Genomic DNA, 25,040 nt, shown 5'->3' on the forward strand with positions numbered 1-25,040 from the left:
ATGGGAGTGCCAGACAGACTCGTGCTCATCATACGAGACTTCTTGTCGAACCGTTCGTTTCGATATCGAGTAGAGGGAACTCGTTCCCGTCCCCGTCATCTGACTGCCGGAGTCCCGCAAGGCTCCGCACTCTCCCCGTTACTATTTAGTTTGTATATCAACGATATACCCCGGTCTCCGGAGACCCATCTAGCGCTCTTCGCCGATGACACGGCTATCTACTACTCGTGTAGGAAGATGTCGTTGCTTCATCGGCGACTCCAGACCGCAGTAACCACCATGGGACAGTGGTTCCGGAAGTGGCGAATAGACATAAACCCCACGAAAAGCACAGCGGTGCTATTCAAAAGGGGTCGCCCTCCGAATACCACTTCGAGCACCCCACTCCCCAATAGGCGCGTAAACACCTCCGCCGTTAGCCCCATCACTCTCTTTGACCAGCCCATACCGTGGGCCCCGAAGGTCAAATACCTAGGCGTCACCCTCGACAGAGGGATGACATTCCGTCCCCACGTAAAAACGGTACGCGATCGCGCCGCGTTTATACTAGGACGACTCTACCCAATGCTTTGTAGACGAAGCAAACTGTCCCTCCGTAACAAGGTAACCCTCTACAAAACTTGCATACGCCCCGTCATGACGTATGCAAGCGTAGTGTTCGCTCACGCGGCCCGCACCAACTTGAAACCCCTTCAGGTTATACAATCCCGATTCTGCAGGATAGCCGTCGGAGCATCATGGTTCCAGAGGAACGTGGACCTCCACGATGACCTGGAGCTCGACCCCGTCAGTAAGTATCTACAGTCGGCATCGCTGCGCCACTTTGAGAAGGCGGCACGACATGAGAACCCTCTTGTCGTGGCCGCCGGAAACTACATACCCGATCCTGTAGACCGTTTGGTAAACCGTCGACGTCGCCCAAAGCACGTCATCACGGATCCTCCTGATCCATTAACGGTGCTTTTAGGCAATACAAGCACCGGTCACCGTCCTCGCCGAACCCGTCGCTTGCGACGAAGGGCTCGACGAGCGAATTAACCCACAGACACAGCCCACTGAGTTTCTCGCCGGATCTTCTCAGTGGGTCGCGCTTCCGATCCGGTGGTAGATTCTGCGAAGCACTGCTCTTGCTAGGGCGGTGTTAGCAATTCTCCGGTTTGAGCCCCGCGAGCTCACCTACACAAGCTAGGGTACGCTGAAATAGCCTCTCAAGGCTATCAGCATAGGTAGGAAAAAAAAAAAAAAAACACACCGGCACTTTTGCTCCAGCTCTCGGAAAGGAAACATTGTGAGTACAATCTATGTCGGTTTGCATTTAAAAATGTTCAACTAGGTAATTCTTGTGAGTTCATAATTAAAAGTTGTGAAATAATTATGACTTATTTCTCATTAGTAAAATTCATTTGCATACCTTCCTTCCAAGCCACGATTTACTCGTTTGTATTTCATGTAAATTACATACATTGAAATCACGTCTTCCCTTTTATTTACACCCATAACCTCATTTATTCGACATACATAATATTAATGTATTCTGTGTCACTGAGCACTGGTTTCGAAACTATGAATTATTGTTTAATTTTAATGATCACCAGTTGTCAAGTTCCATCTGCAGAGAGAACGCTATTCGCGGTGGCTCACTGATTCTCGTTAGTAAATGTTTGAAATGTAAGGAACGAAAGGATGTAGTGGCCCTCTCTGTTGAGAGAATTATTGAAATTTCATCAACGAAGCACCTCATTGTTGTCTGCGTCTACAGACCTCCTGATGCGTTATATGATTCTTTTGAAAATATTTTGGAAAATGTATTGCTAAAGCTTTCTGTCTCTAATAAACAAATTTTTGTATGTGGTGATTTTAATATTAATCTTTTAGAAAATACAAATACCACTATTAGATTCAGAACATTATTAAAGTCATATAACCTCCCAAACTTATTTTTAGAGCCTACTAGAACAACGACCATATCGGCAACATGTTTAGATAACATATTTACAAAATTAAATGTAACAGCGATTAACAAAAAAATTATTAATCAGTTAACATCAAATCATAGTGGACAATTTGTGTCTTTTGAATCTAATATGAATTCTAAAGATAAAAATACTCTTATGATTGTTTCTATTAATAAAAAACGAATTGAGAAGTTTAGAAATAATATTAAGCAAGAACATTCAGAAATTATTTATAACAAAAACCCAAATTTGTCATACCAGAATATGTTTGAGAGAATTAATTTGGTATTTAATGTATTTATTCCTAAAACTGTAATATTAAAAAACAAAACAGTGTTCAGTGAGTGGGCCACCACCGGAGTGTACAAAAGTAGAAAAAAGTTGTATGATCTGTACTCTGAAAAAGTTTATAATAATGATGAAACATTTCATCAATATGTCAGGAACTATTCAAAACTATTTAGAAAAATTTGTTTAGCGGCAAAATCTTTTACATTTAAGTGTTTTAATAAAAAAATCCCCTGAGATAAAGATGACTGGGAACATTATTGGTAGAGAAAGTGGAAAAGTCAGAAATAGCCACCAAGAATTCTCATTAAAAATAGATGATAAATTGGTAACTAGTCATGAGGATGTGGCTAATGCTTTTGAAAAGTTTTTCTCTGACATTCCTGTTTCAACTACCACTTCTCTAAATTCATCCCCCACAGCAGCTGAAATATTATTGCATAACCATGTCAACAAATGTAATGAAATTTTTAAATTTAAGAAAATTAATTCAAACGATATATAGTAAAAAAGTTTTAATAGCCTTAATGTAAAAAATACAGCTGACTTGTGGGGAATATCAGTAAAGGTTTTGAAGTCTGTAATAGACATTATTGCTCCTCATCTTGTATTTCCTGACTTAATGAAACATAGTAAAGTGATTCCTCTTTTTAAATCTGGTAGTACTGATGACCTCTCTAACTATAGACCTATTTCAGCACTCCCTACGTTGAGTAAAATCTTTGAAAAAATTATTTTGACACAACTTTTAGAACATTTTAATTCAAATAACCTGCTTCATAATAAACAATTCGGGTTTACCAGGGGTCGCTCTACAACTGATGCAGGTGCTTATCTAATCAAAAATATCTTTGTTTTGGGAGGAATCGCATGATTGTCTTGGAATTTTTGTGACTTATCCAAAGCATTTGACTGTGTTGAACATGAAACATTGGTGAGGAAACTACATCACTATGGTATTAGGGATGGTGCATTGGAACTCATTACTTCCTATTTATCAGGAAGGATACAAACAGTAGATGTGAAAGGTAATAGATCTTCAGGCACCTTGTTGAAAATGGGTGTACCTCAGGGTTCCATTTTGGGGTCCTTTTTTATTTCTAATATATATAAACGATTTACCTAGTTTTATTGAGTCCCGACACGAGGTTGTACTATTCGCAGATGATACATCTTTATTATTTAAAATTAACCGACAATTGCAAGTCTATGACGAAGTGAATGATGCGATTTCGTGTGTGGTTCATTGGTTCCGTATCAATAACCTATTATTAAATAGTAAAAAAACTAAATGTATTAAATTTACTTTAAAATGTATTAAATCATCTTTAAATGTGAGACAAGTAGATAGTAGTGTAATTGTTTCTGAGGAATCATTGGAGCTTGTTGAGTCAACCGTATTTCTTGGTATAACAGTGGACTTCAAACTGCAGTGGGGACCTCATATTTATAAATTGGCGAGTAAGCTCAGCTCTGCAGCATAAGCAAAAAAAAAATTTTTTAACAAACGCGGACACTGCTCGTTTTTCGTGGTTTACTTTAGTTACTTCCACAGTGTCATGTCTTATGGCATTTTGCTATGGGGCTATGCGGCCGATGTAGAAAAACGATTATTATTATTTTTTCCCTACCTATGCTGATAGCCTTGATAGGCTATTTCAGTTTCACCCTAACGTGTAGGTGAGCTCACGGGGCTCAAGCCGGAGTGTTGCTAACACTGGCCCTAGCACGAGCAGTGCTTCGCAGAATCTACCACCGGATCGGAAACGCGACCCACTGAGAAGATCCGACGAGAAACTCAGTGGGCTGTGTCTATGGGTTAATTCGCACGTCGAGCCCTTCGTCGCAAGCGACGGGTTCGACGAGGACGGTGACCGGTGCTTAAGGTACCTAAAAGTACCGTTAATGGATCGGGAGGATCCGTAATGACGTGTTTTGGGCGACGTCGACTGTTTACCATTCGGTCTACAGGATCGGGTATGAAACGATTATACTTACAGCACCAACTTCCAATTCTGGCTTAGTGACCAGAGATGGATCTTGGCCTCCGAAATGAAATGACATAATCTTTAATTGCTTAGTAGGGTGGACCAGCTCAGGGCCCAGCAGGTGTTAAGTGGTTACCGGAGCCTAAAGACACCTACAAGGTAGATGTCGTCACCCACCTTGAGACATAAATTTTAAATTTCAGATTTATAGACCAACGACTGCCCCATCCTTTAAACCGAAATGCATTACTGCAGCTGAACTAGGCAGGGTTGTGGTACCTTTGCCTTGCCTTTGCCTTTGTAGGCAGAGGCCTACCTAATGGCAAGTGGTTACCGTCGCTCATGGGGCACAACCAAGTTCTTGCCTATAATATATATTCGTCCGTTTGAGCATCATGAAACGAATACTGGATTCATATTTATAACTCGTATTCATCTCGTTAGTTTAAAACTTATATAATTACATTTATTTACAACTAGCTGACCCGGCAGACTTCGTTTTGCCTCAATCGATAAATAAAAGACCTAAACTTTTGTGTAAAATAAACTTAAAACCAACAAAAGGAATCCGTCCGACGGGGGACATATCGAAAGAAAAACAAAATTATTATTTTTATATAATTCCGAGCATTTTCATATTATTTATTCACCTTTTAAACCTTCTCTGGACTTCCATGAATAATTGAAGACCAAAATTAGCCAAATCGGTCCAGTCGTTCTCGAGTTTTAGCGAGATTAACGGACAGCAATTTATTTATATAAATATAGATAAGTTGACCTTGAGAATGCGGCATTTGCACCTGGCCATAACTAAAAAAATACATCTACACCGTTCACATTTTAATTCGAATATATTATTATGATAGCTGTCGGAACACGCAGGCTTAAAAAAAACAAAACGCCGATGCAGTTTTTCTTTGTTTTGTTTTGTCTTAATCAACACTTAATGTTCTGAAAGTTCCCGGCAATCCCATTTCTTCATTCTTCAAATCATCCATTCTATACGCCTCGTTGACCTGTGCTTTGTTTATCTCGCGGAAGAATTCTGAGGTCTCCTTCGAGCTCAATAGGTCGATCCAGTCATCTGAAAAGTAGTAATTAAAAATTGTGAGCCATCTCGGTAGAGCTGACAGATGTGATATATTAATATTATTTTTACAGTAATAATTAGATGTATAAAAGGATAGTTTACAACATTATATAATTCTACTGTGCGTATGTCCCTGAAGTCCTAAACAGCTGGACCGATTTAATGACTTTTTTCCTATGCGTTTGGGTGGCACCCTGGATGGCTTAGATTCACAAATCAGCCCGGCAGATGGCACTGCAGTCGGTATCTAAGTTATTTATCTATAATGCAACTAAACGGCTGGATCGACTTGAATGAATTTTTGTGTAATGCATTCGACGACGACGTCTGTCGGATCCGCTAGTATATCGTCGCTGTCAAACCAAAATCTGCTATGTGCAAAAACTCTATTTTGAATTAGCCAGTAAAAACATTTTCGCATAAAATTTTATATGAAGGTGAATTTTTAAGAGCTCAAATAAAAGCTATAGATAAATATTAAAGCTATAGACACATAACAGTTTTTTTTATACGGTAGATGGGGCTGTGAGCTATACGAAAAGGTCAAAAAGTAAAAATCTCAAAAAGTGCACATAGCAGATTTTGGTTTGACAACGACTATATATAAAATTATTATTCAGTATTTAATAAATTAAATTCTCACGCCGAGCGAGTGGGAAGAGAATCGTACGGTCACTTGCAAATAGCGATGCGTCGCCACAACGCACATCCTGCTACATATGGAATGTATATATCTATCTGCTACCATTCTCACTATCTTCTCGATTAGATTCGTATTAGTCTAAGGCAGCGGTCGGGGAACTTTTTTAATTATTACCCCAAAATATTTTTGTTAAAGTTGATATTAACCCCATGGCGAAGAACAAAAAAAAAACGAATTCGCTTCTTTTTAGCATCTTTCATATTACAGCCCTCATGATAATTTTGAAAAGAAAACAATAACTAAAAATTTAATTTAAGCATCATTTACTCAATTTATCTATGTAATACCTAGTAATATATAACGGTAATAATAGTAATATATGTATTTTAATATACAGTTGAGAAATTTCATTTCGTTTCATTGAGATCACAAAGATTCTAAAGAAGTTTCACTTCAATATATACTTTTTAATCCCAAAAGTTTCATTTTTACCGCCCAAAATTTCATTTTACCCTATTTGGGGTAATTTACCCCGGTTCCCCGACCACTGGTCTAAGGCTTACTTAAGTAGGTAACGTATACGATTTTTACGTAATATATATATCGTGATACTTATTCGAGTACCTTGTATCTCTTTAAGCGATCGTCCAGTCCCCCCCAGCTCTTTTGGTAACCTATCCTGAGATATTACTTCGTGTAATGACTCCAACGTTCCGTGAACTCTGAATCTGGCCACCAATTTTGGATTGAATAACGGTGTTATTATTCTCAGCAAATTCTCGACTGCCTTCGATGTACTTATTATATGGATTCCTTTGAGCCTCGCACCGTAGCCGGACTGTGAAAAAGTTGTAGAATAATATTCCAAATTTTCAATATATGTATAGGAATGTAGAATAGGGATCGCAGCGCATAAAATAAAACTTCCACTGTTCCAAAATCTTCTGTTATAATAATAATTTAAAAATTAATTAACGTTTTTATTACGCCTTGCTCATTTTTTAACCGTATTCGCCATCTTCTTTTTTCTCTGTCATTCTCTTCTCCTTTTCTTTCCGTTTTCTCTCACTCACATCTTAACGCTCCGTTTTACACTTTTTTCATACGTTCCGTTCTTACCAATCCTACATATATATGTATTTCATTATTTATCAAATCGCTCTTTTAGAACTAAAGTGGCTTAGACCAAAATTCTTGTTTTTTGATAAACGACAAAAACGTATTTGAATAATTGTAATTCTTAAGTTACGATTTTATTAATTTAAGCCTTAAAGCCTTTACCTTAAAGTTTAAGGTATACGCTTGATTTAAAAGAGACGGAAAGTTCACTTTGTCTTTTTCTAGGCTTAAATTTCATTTTAAATTAAAAAATTATAATTATGCTATAAGCTGATAGGATACATGTTTATATGTCATTCAAAGTATAAATCTCATTTTCATCTCATAAAGGTTTTTCAAAAAGTCATTATTGTTGTTTTCTCTGTTATGGAATCACAGAAACCAGACATCCCTCGTGGATAGACCAAGAGTGACCAATATTTAATATTATAAGTATGATTATCTCAATCTAACTGTACGCGGCGCGGGAACTAGCTCTCCGTTCGTCTTTTGTTCAGTGGAACTTACCTTAGAGTACGTCCTACTAATAGTATTTTTTATTTTATTTTACGAGATAGATTTTTTTATTACATTACGTTCTTCATAGTATGATGAATGTTGAAAGCCGTCCGCGAGCACATGTTTAGTACGTATTTGCAAAAGAATAATACATGTACACATATATACTTCCTTATGTGAATTGGTATAGTTTGTTTTTTTTTCCCTACCTAAGCCTTGAGTGACCATTTCAGCGTAATCCTAACAAGTAGGTGAGCTCACGAGGCTCAAGCCTCACGAGGTTGCTATCACTAACCTTAGCAAGAGCAGCGCTTCGCAGAATCTACTACCGGATCGGAAACGCAACCAACTGAGAAGATCCGGTGAGAAACTCAGTGGGCTGTGTCTGTGGGTTAATTTACTCGCCGAGTCCTTCGTCTGAAGCGACGGGTTCAACGAGAACGATGACCGGATAGTTTGTGTGATACACTCGCATTGTTTAACACGACATCACTCCTCACTACCTCACCCCCACTCCACCTCATTCTTTAGACGACAATGCGTTTGGAATGTGATATTCGGAGTAAATTTTAATGAAGCTTGTATGTGATAAAGTTGAAATTTAATATTTCTGAATAATAAAAATGAATGTACTTACTAAAATTAGTGTGAAAAACTCTTTTAACTCTACCAGGTTGAGGCGGGCTATTATACTCATAATGTTGATATACCTGTAGTCAATAACTACTCTGTATCCGTCCGAGTAATCATACATCCTGAAGTATTCTATGTACTAAAAAGGAAAATATTAGTCCGGACAATTTAGACATTCGAAAATCAGTAAAATTGTTCAAAACAATTATAAATGATATTTAAAAGTTCCCCATCATTCCCGTGTATGGATTTTTTTATTCAAGGTCAGAGGTTAAGAAAATGAGTTTTTCGCAATTTTCAGCAAAACGGTAGGTTTTATCATAACAGTATCTTAGACAAAAATGTAGATCATAAAATCATCTATAGAAAATCTATCAATACTTTTTTTCCTACGAGCCACCGTTTCTGAGATATAACGATTCAAAAAGTTATAAAAGTTGTTATCGTCATAATATGCATGAGTACGCCACGTCTATACATCTCTAGAGTTGTTATATATATATATATATATATATTCCTCCTAAAGCTCCTAAAAAACTACCTGTTTAGATAAGCATCACCCTTCAAACCGTAACGCATTACTGCTTCACGACAGAAATAGGGTGGTGGTACCTACCCCCGCGGACTTACAAGAGGTCCTACCACCAGTGATTACGCAAATTATAATTTTGCGGGTTTGATTTTTTTTACACGATGTTATTCCTTCATCGTGGAAGTCAATAGTGAACATTTGTTAAGTACGTATTTCATTAGAAAAATTGTTACCCGCCTGCGGGATTCGAACACCGGTACATCGCTACATACGAATGCACCGGACGTCTTATCCTTTAGGCCACGACGACTTCAAACTGGCTTGGGCCTTGCAAAAACCATAAAAATAATAATAATAAATCGTCAAATGGTCAAAGCAAACTTACCGCAATCATAATTTTGTAATAATCTAAATATGGAACTTTATCAAAGATCTCGTTTCCAATCACTTTTAATACAAAAATTCTATTGTTTTCTTTCGTCAATTTAGGCATAGCTAGCATGTTTGAACTGTAACAAAAAAACGTGTTATAAAAAATGAAAAAAAAAATGTGTATGTCTTACTCATGTCGGACTGTCAGACTAACGGTCTACCAGATGTTAACTAGTCACTGTTAATAACATCAAAGAGTAGATAGTAATTCAAAATCTTAATTGTGTGTGTGTGTGTGTGTTTTTTTTTCTTACATGCCGCCACCCACCTTGAGATATAAGTTCTAAGGTCTCAGTATAGTTACAACGGCTGCCCCGCCCTTCAAACCGAAACGCATTACTGCTCCACGGCAGAAATAGGCGGGGTGGTGGTACCTACCCGTGCGAACTCACAAGACGTCCTACCACCTTCGTTAATTTACGGTTTTATCTGAATATTTTTAGTTTAATTTAATTTTTTCCGACGTCTCTTTGATTGATTACTGTAAGGCATTCTTTTTTTATTTATTTATTGATGCACACAACAAATTACAACCATAGAAATTATAAGTTTAAATATTTAATATAACAATCTGGATTGCAATTCAAAACAGGCGCATAAAGAAAAATTATAACAATATTCGAAATCCGAAGAAAATCAATGAAAATACTTCGAGTAATCATAATAGTAGTAATAATAGGACTTGTTGTTGTTGTCTGAAATAAAATAAATCATTCATTCATTCATTCATTCATAACCGGATCCCGAGTACAATTATTTACCACCACAGCAACAAGGCGCTTAAAAACAAAAATACGTTCTATATAAAGACTTATTCGGTGGAAGGTCATTTTCTCCGAATTGTTTCGTACGACCAACTTGCCTATTTCTGTCGCGAGACAGTCGTGGTCCTAGTTCCGAGGGCGTAACAAAATCGAGTCATATCTCAAGGTTGTATTCACGTTGTTAAGTTTACGAGATTCGATAAACATTTTTATTTTATTTTTTTATTGCTTAGACGGGTGGACGAGCTCACAGCCCACCTAGTGTTAAGTGGTTACTGGAGCCCATAGACATCTACAACGTAAATGCGCCACCCACCTTGAGATATAAGTTCTAAGGTCTCGAGTATAGTTACAACGGCTGCCCCACCCTTCAAACCGAAACGCATTACTGCTTCACGGCATAAATAGTGCCTAGGTGGTGGTACCTACCCGCACGAACTCACAAGAGGTCCTACCACCAGTAAAATAACAAATGACATCATCAAATCGGCCGCTTGCTCGACTCGCTCATAATGTGATAACAAATACATAAATAATACTTTAAGAATGACGTACATAATGATATACTTCTGTAGTGTGTATACTTCTGTAGATCACAGCTGTGCAAATTTAAATGTAGTTAATAAAGTTTATACAAAATAAATGCATACCACGAGAACAGGTTTTTAAACTCATTTCTGATATCATTGAATTCATAAAATTTCCGTAGAACAGTCCGGAGAGCGAACAACTTGTCCAGTTTTGATTTAGTTCTCTCGATAGATCCTTTGCTTCCTATTATATTCGTCTCCAAGTATATTCTTGCTGCAAAATTGTATTAGTTTTTCTTAAGACGGTAGTATGTTTCGAATTGTTTTTATATTAGCGGCAGGTAGCGGCTTGGCTCGGTAGGCAGCGGCTTGGCTCTGCCCCTGGCATTGCTGAAGTCCACGGGCGACGGTAACCACTCACCATCAGGTGGGCCGTATGCTTGTCTGCCTACAATCGCAATAAAAAAAAAATTGTCGCAGGTATCTCCGTTAAAAACATTGTTTAACGAGTACATACTGAGAATTTTTTTTTCAATAAGTTTACGATATTTCGGAGCTGTTTCAAACGTCACACGCACGTGTAGACCAGGGACTGCGGGTAATCCTACCCAGGATTACTTAGGAGCCCCAAAACCGGCTCTTCGTTTTTGGATGATACGACATTACAACGCGAAAGATGCCATCAACCTTGAGGGATAAAGTCGAAGTTTCCATGGTTACTGTATTAAGGCTGTTTGACTATTAAAACCGGAGAATGGGCCTTTTTTAAGCAGAAATAGGCAGGGAGATGGTACCCATCGATAACACATATAAATTAGTTATAGGTAAGCAACTCAAGCACCCAACAAAAATGTTTAAGGGAGTCGGCCACTAGATGGCGTCGCTTATATTAGTTTCTCATTATTCTTGTAGATGGCAGTAACATATTACCTATCCTATATTTTATTGTTAATGAAGGATTTTGTAAATTTTCAGAAACTACAAATTGATAAAATTTAATCAATTTGTCTATAACAAATAAAGACTTGTATGTTCTTTTTTATTTTTCTGTGTTTAGTTATACAATACAACATTTAAGCTTAAGGGCATCCGCTACAAGATGTCGCTAGTTTCCATACTAAAAATTAATTGTCTTAAAGTATCGCAGTTTCAAAACCCTGATAGTACCTACCCATGCGGACTCACAAGACGCCTTACTCTCAACAAAAACGCACTGCTACCAGTATATAGTATCGGTAATCACATACCTGCTTCTTGTTAGAAACAAACGAATGAGTGTAAAATTTTTAACGGGAAATTCGGCAAGTTTGAAAGCTAAATTACCATGAAATTGAAATTCAAAGCTTCCAATACAAAATTTAGGAAAATATGTTTATAAATAATACATATAAAATCATTGTAATGTATTATAATTTAAGCAGAATATCCTGATTCGCCTCTGCGAGGTCGAGATGGGTCACTAGCCGGGTCATAATAAATAAAAATAAATTAATAGCTGGGAACAAATCACGGACCGGGTCACACCGACCCAAATTTAGGAGTCCCTGTGCTATAGGTACCAGAGATTGACATACATACTTATATGCGTTTTAAATGTAAACATCTATGGATAATAAACACCCAAACAAAGAGCAAACTAAGCTGTTCATTGCACAATGTTTGCCCGATGTGGGGATCGAACCCGCGTCCCTTGGCGCAGCAGCACTAGCTACTGCATCACCGAGCCAATCTAATATAAGTTAAAGTTATGGTGTGTCTTTCCAAAATATTTAAGAACGTAATACCTACCCGAGACGGCTCACAATGCTCACAACAGGTGGTAGGACCTTTTGTGAGTCCGCGCAGGTAGGTGCCTATTTCTGGCGTGAAGCAGTAATGCGTTTTGGGTTTGAAGGGTAGGGCAGCCGTTGTAACTATACTCAGATCTTAGAACTTATATCTCAAGGTGGGTGGCACATTTACGTTGTAGATGTCTATGGGTACCAGTAACCACTGAACACCAGGACTGTGAGCTCGTCCAACCATCAAAGCAATAAATAAAAAATGCGTCCTAAAAGCTTCTGAACATCTTCATTTTCTAATTTAATCATCGCCTAAAGAACACATGAACTAAGTTTTAGCCTTAATAGACACTAAGTATGGTCAGTAGATTTATTTTTTGGGACATTAGTTAAAATAGTAGTTAAAACGTTAGATTTAAATTACTTAAAAGCCTTACTGAGCTATATACATTCCCGATCTTGCAGACCGAATGGTAAACAGTCGACGTCGCCCTAAGCACGTCATTTCGGATCCTCCCGATCCACTAACGGTGGTTTTAGGTACCTCAAGCACCGGTCACCGTCCTCGCCGAACCCGTCGCTTGCGACGAAGGGCTCGACGAGTAAACTAAACCACAGACACAGCCCACTGAGTTTCTCGCTGGATCTTCTTAGTGGGTTGCGTTTCCGATCTGGTGGTAGATTCTGCGAAGCACTGCTCTTGCTAGGACCAGTGTTAGCAACTTCGTCAGGTTTGAGCCCCGTGAGCTCACCTACTTGTTTGGTAACGTTGATATAGCCTCTCAAGGCCATCAGCATAGGTAGGGAAAAAATAGCTATACCTATTGTAATAGTAATATGCTGTAATAGTAATATACCTAGGCTTTGGTACATTAAATAAATTAAAAAAAGAAGATAAAAATCATCATCATCAAGCATCAATTTCATGTTTAACATCTAACTCGCGATTCTGTTGTTAGATGGTGGTAACAAATCGACTGTTAAATTTGCCAAAAAAGAAAACGAATTTGAATTTTTTTTTATTGCTTAGATGGGACCTGGTGTTAGTTACAACGGCTGCCTCGCCCTTCAAACCGTAACGCATTACTGCTTCACGGCAGAAATAGGCAGGGTGGTGGTACTCACAAGAGGTCCTACCACCAGTAATTACGCAAATTATAATTTTGCGGGTTTGATTTTTATTACACGATGTTATTCCTTCACCGTGGAAGTTAATCGTGAACATTTGTTGAGTACGTATTTCATTAGAAAAATTGGTACCCGCCTGTGGTTCGAACACCGGTGCGTCGCTCAGCATGAATGCACAGGACGTCTTATCCTTTAGGCCACGACGACTTCGAACCACGACGACTTTGAAACAAGTCCAATCTTATTTTCTTTCCTTTAATAAAAATCCTCTCAATTCCTCGATTTAATTCGGTCCTAGCTGTAAAATTAACTTTCCACTTACAAAGATTCGTGGCGGTAATCGAAGCTCTAAGTCGAAGACTCAAAAAAAAATACCAAAAAAATAATTGAATATGTTGTGTAAATTAGTATTTAGGTTAATTAGAAAACATAATTAACGAGCTACTCACGAAAATCTTTCTTCAGGAAATGATTCTGTTTCTTCAGCCATTCCTCCAGAATATCGACGGCCTCATTCATTTTTTTTTCATCGTAGCCATATAACATTTGTATCTGCTGCGCCGTGCCTTCGGGAACTTCTAACAGCTTTTGTTTCAACGTTAAATACATTTCGATATGGTTTTAAGTACAAACGCAAATTAATTAACACGGTTTTGTTTATGAAAAACGCTAACCGTTAATCAGGTAATGCTGAGAACAGGCGTATAGACGCTAGCGCTTTATCGTAACGAATGATGTGATTTCTGACCTTAAAAACTGGCCAACTACACACTTCATATCGCCTACCATAAAGTTAGACCGTAACGTTGTGAATGTTTTGTTATGTCGGTGATTCATCGGCGAACCAATAATCCGACCGCCTACTTCTCAGTTTCACCTGCTCACATTGTTTATATTCGATGCACTAGCAGTTGGAGTTACTTATTTAAACTTGGGTATATATCAAGGGCAGCGAAAGAAATAAATTTTGATGAACAAATGACCTCCCTTTTTGTTTATTGGTACCTATTCACTGGTAGCTTAAGGCGCTATTCCAGTTACGCGTGGACAGGTAGGTGAGCTTCACAGGCCTAGCCTGAGAGGATTTGCTAACATTGGCACTAACAAGAGCTTCGTAGAATCTAACATCAGATCGGAATCGCGACCTACTAGGAAGATCCGGTGAGAAACTCAGTGGGTTGTATCTATGGGCTAGTTCACTTGTCGAGCTCTTGGTCATAATCGAAGGGTTCGACGAGCACGGTGCTTGAAGGGCACAAGGGATCGAACAAGACATGTTTTGGGCGACGGCGACTTTGCGTTGCCCCGTCGCTTGGGTCAGATATGTAATCAGAGGCGACCACGATAAGAGGGTTATCGTTTCATGATGCTTTTTCAAAGTAGCGTTCTGACCCTTTCATAACTTACGTATCAGTTTTAAATTTAGATCGTTGTGAAGATCGACATTCTACACGTACCATGATGCTCTGACGGCTATCCTGCAGAAATGGGATGGGATGATCTGGAGAGTGTTAAAAAGGTGTGTGTGAACTCTACACTTGCATAGGTCATGACGGAACGTATGCAAGTTTTGTTGAGTGCACCTTGTTACGATGAGAAAATTAACTAATTGACGAGTTCAATAAGGATGGTTATAACTTTAATATACTTTCCTAAACAGCTATGTATTTATCTATTCTGCAGTCTTGTATCAGTTCAATTTTTTTGTGTATTATCTTCATGATGACGTTCATTTCAATTGATTATAAGAGAAATTTATGTGGAAAGTTGATAGAAAACGAGGAAAGAATTTAAGCGTAATATTTACGACCTACGCGCGTCCTCTATTCCGTTGATTGTAAGCCATGACCTTGATCGTAACTTGTTTGCCGCCATTCGACGACCTTTTTCATCCTGTGAGCCTTTTAAAACGAAACAATCAAATACCTACTGATATTGAAAAAACAGATTTTTATGTAATTGACTCGCTATGTATCGCAAGCTCACAGTACCATAGCAGAAACCGTTTTAATTAGTACATAAACGACTTGACGTGTGAATATGAATAATATTAATACGTGCAGCAAAAACTTTGTATCCCTTTTTACGAAAATTGCGCGGACGGAGAAGTATGAAATTTTCCACACTTATAGAGAATATAGAGAAGAAGTGGACAATGCTAATATTTTTTTTAAATAATGCGTAAAAGATATATTAAATCCATAAAGAAAACATTACACACACTACGTACCATGTATTTGACGCACACACGCATGCATACTATTTATTGTCAAACTTTTGTTCTTGACGTCTGTTGTCAAATTGAGATTAAATATTGTTTGTCGTTGTTAATATTTTTTATAGTGTAGTCTTGGCGAAATTTGTGATTATAGAAGTATAAAATACAATCATAATAGTGTACAAACTTACAATTCTAATTAATTATAGTCGATTTTCGACTACTGCGGGACCTCTAGTATGAATAAAAAAACAAACCGAAACTAAGCCACAAGAATTATATTTGGGTATTTGGTATTTGTGTTTTGTAAGATATCGTGGCTTAAAGGACAAGACGTCCGATGCATTCGTATCGAACGATGCACCGGTGTTCGAATCCCGCAGGCGGGTACCAATTTTTCTAATGACATACGTACTTAACAAATGTTCACGATTGACTTCCACGGTGAAGGAATAACATCGTGTAATAAAAATCAAACTCGCAAAATTATAATTTGCGTAATTACTGGTGGTAGACCTCTTGTGATTCGCACGAGTAGGTACCACCGCCCTGCCTATTTCTGCCGTGAAGCAGTAATGCGTTTCGGTTTGAAGGGTGGGGCAGCCGTTGTAACTATACTACTTACTGACGTCCAATAGCGACGTTCACCACTCATCATCAGGTGGACCGTATCTGCCAAAACTGATTTAACATACTCACGAAGAACAGCGACGATCATCGAATAGCATCGTGTAATAAAAATTTAAACCTGCAAAGCTTATAACATTACCGCTACTCTGTTTTTCTATTCATTTCAAATCGGCTGTTTAGACTTAGATAGATTTAAGTCTAGTAATTGAACACAATTTTTTGTTATAGCAGAAGCGTATTTGTTATAGCGTCCGTTTCAAGGCCCCATTACACAGTTTTAAACCAAACAAACCGGATCATTAAGCTATAAAACAACCAATAAATATATAACTAGGTTAATTTTAATCTGTTCTACAATATTAAAATGATGTATGCGATTTCTCCAATTAGTACACGTTTCTAAATGATTATCACTGGATGTAAATTTTTGGAGTGGAATTTCCAGACAGAGCCAAATGATGAAGGTCGGTGTATTGAAAGAATGTTCTAGTATTGTATTCGGTTACAACAGCAGTATTGAGTTCAGTATGTTGTTCTGTCTCGCTCTTTCCCGTAAGAACGATGCTTCCTAGTATGTAATTATAATCCAATTGAAACTTCGACATTATTTCTCAGAGAGAAATCAAATATCTAATGTATATTTGTAACCGCCGACGGTCTTACAACATAAATTGCGATGGTGGATGGTGCGTTATCAGGTAATAATATAATTATAATATTTTATAATGATATTGGGTACTCCAGAATAAATAAACAATAAAAGACTTAATTGCGTTTTCTGTTATGTGTATAATGAGAAAACAACATTTAAAGCCCTTAATTTAATAAAATTATTATATTAACAAACTGAACTTTCTTTTTACTTAATGTCAAACTTCACTGAATGACATTTAAGAAAAATCCTTTTTATAAAACTAAAGAGTTTTAGACTATGAAGGTTTTTCTTTACATATATAGTTTCCAGATAGTAGTATCTAGTATCAGTATATAGTTACTGTTATAGTTATCCATACTTATATATATACCAACTTTAAACTGCTCTATAAGAATGCTGAAGGAAAATTACTTATCTGATTAGTGTTCTTTGTTTGTACATAATAATAATACATATATGCTTTATCATTTCCATACTATTAATTAATTATGTGTATGTAAGTATGTATGTATGTATTGGTATATAAATCAAATAGTTATTTCATATTATATGTAAACGGTATATATCTATTTATTTTATGTATATATTTTCTTTAATAATGTATTGTCAATAGTACACCGCAACATAACTGTTATATCTTTATCTTTTCCAGAATTTCTGTAAATTAAGTGGTTATCTGGAAGAGATCGCCTATTGTACAAATGTATCTGCTTGTTGACTGTTTTTGAATGTAAATTGTGTTTTGGTGTGCAATAAAGTGTATTCTCTCTCTCTCTCTCTCTCTCTCTGTCCTCTCTCTGTCTCTCTATCTCTCTCTGTCTCTCTCTCTCTAAACACTATTCAGTAAACACTATTATTATGAAACACCCAAAAACAGACTACAAAGAGTCCTAACATACTGCCGACAGTCTTCTGTCTGCCCATGTTAATGACACTTTTAAAAGCATCGAAATACCTATTTGGAATTCAAACTGAACATTTTGGTATGAACCAAAGACATCTGTTTAAAGCAGTTATTTAAACAGTTTTTAATATATTCATATTATTAAAAAAAAAAATGTCGGATCCGCCAGAATGATATTCGGTATTCACATAATATTATATTATATACGATTTAGTTAACCAATCATTTTTATAAATAACGGTAGGCAGCGGCTTGGCTCTGCCCATGGCATTGCTGAATCCATGGGCGTCGGTAACCACTCACCATCAGGAATCCATAAGTATGCTCGTCTGTCTAAAATCTATATATATAAAAATGAATTGCTGTTCGTTAGTCTCGCTAAAACTCGAGAACGGCTGGACCGATTTGGCTAATTTTGGTCTTGAATGATTTGTGGAAGTTCAGAGAAGGTTTCAAAGGTAAATAAATTTAAAAATGCTGGGAATTAAATAAAAATAACAATTTTGTTTTTCCTTTGATGCGTCCCCCGTCAGACGGAATCCTTTTGTTTGTTTTATATTTATTTTATACAAAAGTTTAGGTCTTTTGTCGATTATTTATCGATTGAGACACTACGAAGTCTGCCAGGTCAGCTAGTGGGCAATAAGAAAAATCATGCTCCTTGAAATCAGGCTTTGTTATAAATAGCATATACAAAAACAATGTACGCATGATATTAGCATTGTATTAAAATCATTGTTATGATTACGAGAAAATGTATAATTATTATCGTATAATTCTTGATTAAATAAATAATTAGGTAAATGAATCCGTGACGGTAGTTTTAATTCTATAAAATTTATGCTTAGAAAGAAAAATAATTTGTTTTTAAGCAGATAGATGTTTTTGGTTCGGACCAAAATGTTTATACTTTTAGTGAGTTCCCAATTTTTCGATGTTTTTGTATGTGCCACCATCGAGGACAGACAGAAGTGTTGTTGTTTTTTTTTTTTGTTCTTTTTTATTTATTTTTTATTGCTTAGATGGTTGGACGAGCTCACAGCCCACCTGGTGTAAAGTGGTTACTGGAGCCCATAAACATCTACAACGTAAATGCGCCACCCATCTTGAGATATAAGTTCTAAGATCTCAGTATAGTTACAACGGCTGCCCCGCCCTTCAAACCGAAACGCATTACTGCTTCACAGCAGAAATAGGCAGGGTGGTGGTACCTACCCGCGCGGACACACAAGAGGTCCTACCACCAGTAGTAAAGTGTTGACATTAAAATGATTAGTTCATTGATTCCAAATATATTTTTATTAGCTATAAAACTTGAAGTAGCTTTATAAATGTACAAGGTAAATACGCTGCATTTACTGACAGATCTTTGGTTTCATTTTGATTACCCGCAGGCCAATCTAAAGATGACCTTAACAGATTTAAGATTTTATACGAATTAAAATTTTGTATTAATTGGCTATATTTTAGTAGGCAAAGACAAAACATTTAATATGCATCTTTTTGTCTGTTTCTCAAACGATTTTCTTGTTTTTTTCTTCATAACCTATTCACGAGTGAAAGTGTTATCAATATTATATTTTTAGAATTATTTTTATATATAAAAGGTTAAGTACCATTATTTGTTTGTCAAACTAATTATTTGTCCTTTACTGCCGATTATTCAATTATTACTGTCAAATCTATTTTTTTTCTCTTTGCTTACAAAATATTCCTGTCAGTATCTTTGTAGCCATCGAACGTAGACGCGTTTATGACCTATTTGATATTAACTGGGTTATTGACGATACGGCGTATTCTAAGCGTTCATGGGTAGGTTCGCAATCAAACTGCCTATTTTGACCGTAAATATAATTGAGAAATCCACCTCAAGAATGGGTGCCTCATTTAATCTGCGTTGTGTTTTTTTTATTGCTTAGATGGGTGGACGAGCTCACAGCCCACCTAGTGTTAAGTGGTTACTGGAGCCCATAGACATCTATAACGTAAATGCGCCACCCACATTGAGATATATGTAAGTTATAAGATCTCAGTATAGTTACAACGGCTGCCCTACCCTTCAGACCGAAACGCATTACTACTTCACGGCGGAAAGGGGCAGGTCGGTGGTACCTACCCGCGCGGCCTCACAAGAGGTCCCACCATCAGTAATTACGCAAATTATAATTTTGCGGGTTTGATTTTTATTACACGATGTTATTCCTTTACCGTAGGAGTCAATCGTGAACATATTTGTTTAGTAAGTATTTCATTAGAAAAATTGGTGCCCGCCTGGGATTCGAACATCGGTACATCGCTCAACACGAATGCACCGGACGTCTTATCCTTTAGGCCACGACGACTCATTACGGATCCTTTTTAAATTGCTTTTATAGATTGAGAAAACTGTCTCTTATTACATCGGCGTACTACTTAAAATATCAAACAATAGCTTATTTACTTACTGGGGTTGTCATACCCCCTTACGGAGGCACGGATCGGGCCTCGGGGCGAACCCCACTACCCGGGCAGAAGCTCCCTCCCACACAGGGCAGGGTTGGGTATGCTGCTGGGGGGACTTGAGAGGGGGGGCTGTTCGCAGCGTGTATCGCTGCAATTTGCATCTATATATACATAATACGATGGGCTTGACTGTTGTGCGAAGTGATGCCCGTGGACTGAACGCCCCGGTACCTTTTTTTTATTTTATTGCCCTTGTAGGCAGACGAGCATACGGCCCACCCGATGGTGAGTGGTCACCGTCGCCCATGAACTTCAGCAACGCCAGGGGCAGAGCCAAGCCGCTGCCTACCGCATAATACTCTCCACCAGTCTCGTTGCTGCCGTCATCTGCTTCAAAGTTTCTTTTTTATTTTCCATGCGCGTGATATTGCTCGGTGGACCGGATGGTCTACAAACAATAACATTTAAATAATAACTTTTGCGAAAACACCAATTCACTTAAAACCGGTTTGTGTTTAGTTTACGAACTAAAATAACTCAAGCTCAGAATTCGTCGAGTGTAGCATTCACAATTGGCTATATATCAAAACTTGAGCATCGATGTCGTGCACACAAACAATTGAAATATTTCTCACACGTTTTTATAATTTACAAGTAGATATCAAACACATAATACAAAATTGTAATACAAAAAAGAAAATCGACCTGAGCATTATAAAACTTAAATATTTTTTTATTGCTTATATTTGTCGCCCATCCATTTCCAGCTCACGGCCCACCTGGTGTTAAGTGGTTACCGGAGCCCACGGACATTTACAACGTAAATTCCATCACCCAACTTGAGACATGAGTTCTAATGAGATCTCAGTTGTAACAATAGGACGGCTGCACGGAATAGATAAATAATCTATTCCGTAGACGGCTGCCCCCCTTTCAAATCGAAACGCATTACTGCTTCACGGCAGAAGTAAGCAGGGTGGTGGTACCTACCCGTGCGGACTTAATGTACGTCCTACCACCAATAAAATATATTATCATTGTAGGCGAAGGTCATCAGTGTGATCGCAGTTAATAAAATGCATCATTAAGGAAGACTCAAAAACAACTGGTCGTATCTTGATAACATTTTAATGGGACCACATTATATATATATATCTCTATATATAAAAATGAATAGCTGTTCGTTTGTCTCACTAAAACTCGAGAACGGCTGAACCGATTTAGCTAATTTTGGTCTTAAATTATTTGTGGAAGTCCAGAGAAGGTTTAAAAGGTAGATAAATATGAAAATGCTCGGAATTAAGTAAAAATAACAATTTTGTTTGTTTAAGTTTATTTTATACAAAAGTTTAGTTATTTATCGATTGAGGCACTACGAATTCTGCCGGGTCAGCTAGTCTGAAATAAAGAATCAAAATTGGCTCACCTTGAAATTTTTTTGAAGTGGCACGCATAAAAATTACAGACGAACTGAAAATCCCCTCCGCCTTCTTTTTAATGTCGGTTAAAAATTTCATCAAGTTAATCAATTTCGTTCCTTACTGGTAGGTTACAATATTGAGCATCTTACTAACGAAGAAATTTGGCAAAATATGTAAATATTGTGAGATAAGTGTCAGATATCTCAGTATAATTATATAACGTTAACAGCGCCAGTTGAGGGTTAGTTAACGTCTCAGAAGGTCGGAGGTCACAGCGCGCCCTTCGACCTCATTATAAAATACAATTCCTGGCGCACCTAAACCTTTCCCTTTACTTAATGCGCGCCAATTACTGTCAAATACTGGCCAGTAGAGTAGCTAGGAAGTTTAAAATAAAATTTCAATCCGAAAATTATTGTAATTCACTTTAACTGGTGGTAGGACCTCTTGTGAGTCCGCGCGGGTAGGTACCACCGTCCTGCCTATTTCTGCCGTGAAGCAGTAATGCGTTTCGGTTTGAAGGGCGGGGCAGCCGTTGTAACTATACTGAGATCTTAGAACTTATATCTCAAGGTGGGTGGCGCATTTACGTCGTAGATGTCCATGGGCTCCGGTAACCACTTAACACCAGGTGGGCTGTGAGCTCGTCCACCCATCTAAGCAATAAAAAATCAATAAATAAAAAACTACTTTACCATTTAGTTTTGCCTTCATAATTTTTACACTGATATTTATAAAATAAAAACCTTGGTCATTACTGGTGGTAGGATCTCTTGTGAGTCGGCGCGGGTAGGTACCACCACGCCGCCTATTTCTGCCGTGAAGCAGTAATGCTTTCGGTCTGAAGCGTGGGGCAGCCGTTGTAACTGCACTGAGACCTTAGAACTTATATCTCAAGGTGGATTTACGTTGTAGATGTCTATGGGCTCCAGTAACCACTGAACACCAGGTGAGCTCGTTCGTCCATATCTAAGCAATTAGAGTTTTAGAAATGTTATAAATAAAGCCCAAACGAAAATATTAAGTCGTAAGAATTGTTTTAATTATGAATTATTACGAGCCGCGAAATATCCGAAAAATAATGTAATTAAACGATATTTTTTATTTTATGTTACGGAGTACATCCTCATTGTCTACCTTGCGACTAAAAGTTGACGTGTCAATAGAATTGTCAATGGCACAGGACACCCGATTGCTTCTATAACGGCAAGAATAAACTTATTATACTCAGTTAATCACTTAAGCTTTCTGGCTTAACAAGAAAAATCGATTTAGTAATTTTTTGCTAATAGCTTGAAATATTACCATGTGTTTCTAAAATCTAATACATATATATTGAACATATCTATACTAATATATAAATCTACCGTGGTTTTTACGGATGTTCCGTTATACCTAACTACTGAACCGTGCATCCGATTGACTAGAAACTTGCTATCCATGTAGAAAATACATGTACTTAATGGATAGGCTAATATTTATATGAGTGTTGGACTCCCTACACCAGTTGCGGGGGCGTTAATGATGAGAATCGTTGTGGGGGTGAGAAATAATAGTGTTAATTTTAAATGCCCAGCGAAGCGGACGGGTACAGCTAGTTATATTATAAAAATGATATATTTTCCGCTTAAGACAAAGAACGAGCAATAGTAAAAAGAAACTTAAAAACCGATTCTCTTTCAAAAATTATTTTCTATTACTGTAAAATATAAATTTGATCGTTTTGCCAACAACCACAACCAGCTACAGCGGGAGTCGTCTCTTGTCCGATAGCGGCACTAACAACTAGAGTAAACAACACAATAATAAACTAGTCCCATTTAGTATGGAGAAGACCTTTTTGGTTGGCCTTAGAAAGATTTGTCGAACTTTCGGGAGGGATTGACTACGTTCCAGAACGTAGGGTGGCGAATTTAGAAATGGAAAAGTGCAGCCATGAGGAATCCGAACAGAATAGCACGAAGCGATAAAAACGTAACAGTTCGAAACGAACCGCGGAACACAGCTAAAATTAGATGAAACCTGTTATGTTAAACTTACAGAAATTCATTGCGCATTACATACTAGTGAGTAGACTCAAAAAAACTTGCATACGTACGGTCATGACTTATACAAGCTTAGTGTTCGCTCACGCAGCCCGGATCCAAATAAGTGCCCTCCAAGTTATTCAATTCGAATTTTCCAGGATAACAATCGGAGCGCCATGTACAATACGAATAAGATACTGGTCTGCTGCGTCCCGATTACATATTGAATGCCGCATTTACTTTGTTCACCGTGATCATGGCTCACTCATAATACTAATTTAAAAATAACATGATCAAATCGACTTTGTGTCTATTGTGACATCTACCTGCTACAATAGGAAAGATCTGAAACTCACGCACTAAATATTTAATCTTTCGTCTTATAGTCCCACAAACATACAGCTCCAGTGCAACGACCATATGGAAGAACTCTCTTCGTAGAGTTTATGTTGACAATCATGGATAAATAAGGCTTAGATGTATCACCGTAAAATGTTACACATTTAATGACCAAATTCTTCTGCTTATTTGTTGTTGGAAATACATACTAGTTACCAATAATAGCCAATTACCATTCGCAAGTAACTGAAGGCAGCGTCGGAATGCTCCTTTAAAAAAGCGGCATGGTACGATAATCCTCTTATCGTTAGGTGCTACCAGATAAATCCTCGACCCAAACGACGGAGCAACGAACAACCGCTGTCGCCCTGGACATGTAATTTCGGATCGTCCTGACCCACCCAATGCTTTAAGGCATTCCAAGCGCCGGTCACCGTTCAAGAGTTCATCGTGCTACTTAAACCAAACCCTCCCACTGAATTTTTCGATGGATCTTCGCGTGGCGCGTTTCGATCCACTGGTAGATTCAGCGAAGCATTGCTTTTGTTAAAACAGATGTTAGCAATTTCACACAGTCACTCACCAGTCATAGTGAAGCCAAGCTCAAGTCTACTGGCAGTTGGGTAGGCAAATAAAATTAGTGAGTATGGAACAATATTTATTAAATTTTTGCTTAGTCGGATGAACTTGCTTAAGGAACCACACGGTGTAATAAACGCCGAAACCACTGAATCTGTATATGCAATAAATAAAATAAACCTTAATATAAGTCATTTGCACACACATTATACAATTATTTACATAATTGCATATATAATATAATATATGATGGTGTCAAACAAGATTTATTTTTATTTATTTTCATTGTTTGCGATGTTTTAGTTAAGTTTTTTTAAATTTAAATACCTTTTGATCGTGCGATAATATATTGTTTTTCTGTTTTTATTCGCAACATTCAACTAATGTATTGTTGGTAAAATAAACTAAAAACAACAAAAGCCTTTCTTGAAAGACTCCACTCAC

At 37.5% G+C, this 25,040-nt stretch overlaps 1 protein-coding gene across 1 annotated transcript; it reads right to left on the bottom strand.

Annotated features, from left to right (window-relative positions):
• Positions 1–4,841: 4,841 nt before the first annotated feature.
• Positions 4,842–14,192, bottom strand: LOC114250578 (uncharacterized). The gene is made up of 6 exons (XM_089728687.1): positions 13,831–14,192; positions 10,593–10,746; positions 9,132–9,255; positions 8,219–8,353; positions 6,589–6,802; positions 4,842–5,315 (listed from the first exon to the last, which is right to left on the bottom strand). The coding sequence occupies exons 1-6, from the start codon at positions 13,988–13,990 to the stop codon at positions 5,164–5,166; spliced, it is 939 nt and encodes a 312-aa protein (XP_089584813.1). The 5' UTR covers positions 13,991–14,192; the 3' UTR covers positions 4,842–5,163.
• Positions 14,193–25,040: the final 10,848 nt, after the last annotated feature.

The sequence above is a fragment of the Bombyx mandarina genome, chromosome 07, assembly GCF_030267445.1.
Source record: "Bombyx mandarina strain Sakado chromosome 07, ASM3026744v2".
NCBI lineage: Eukaryota > Metazoa > Arthropoda > Insecta > Lepidoptera > Bombycidae > Bombyx > Bombyx mandarina.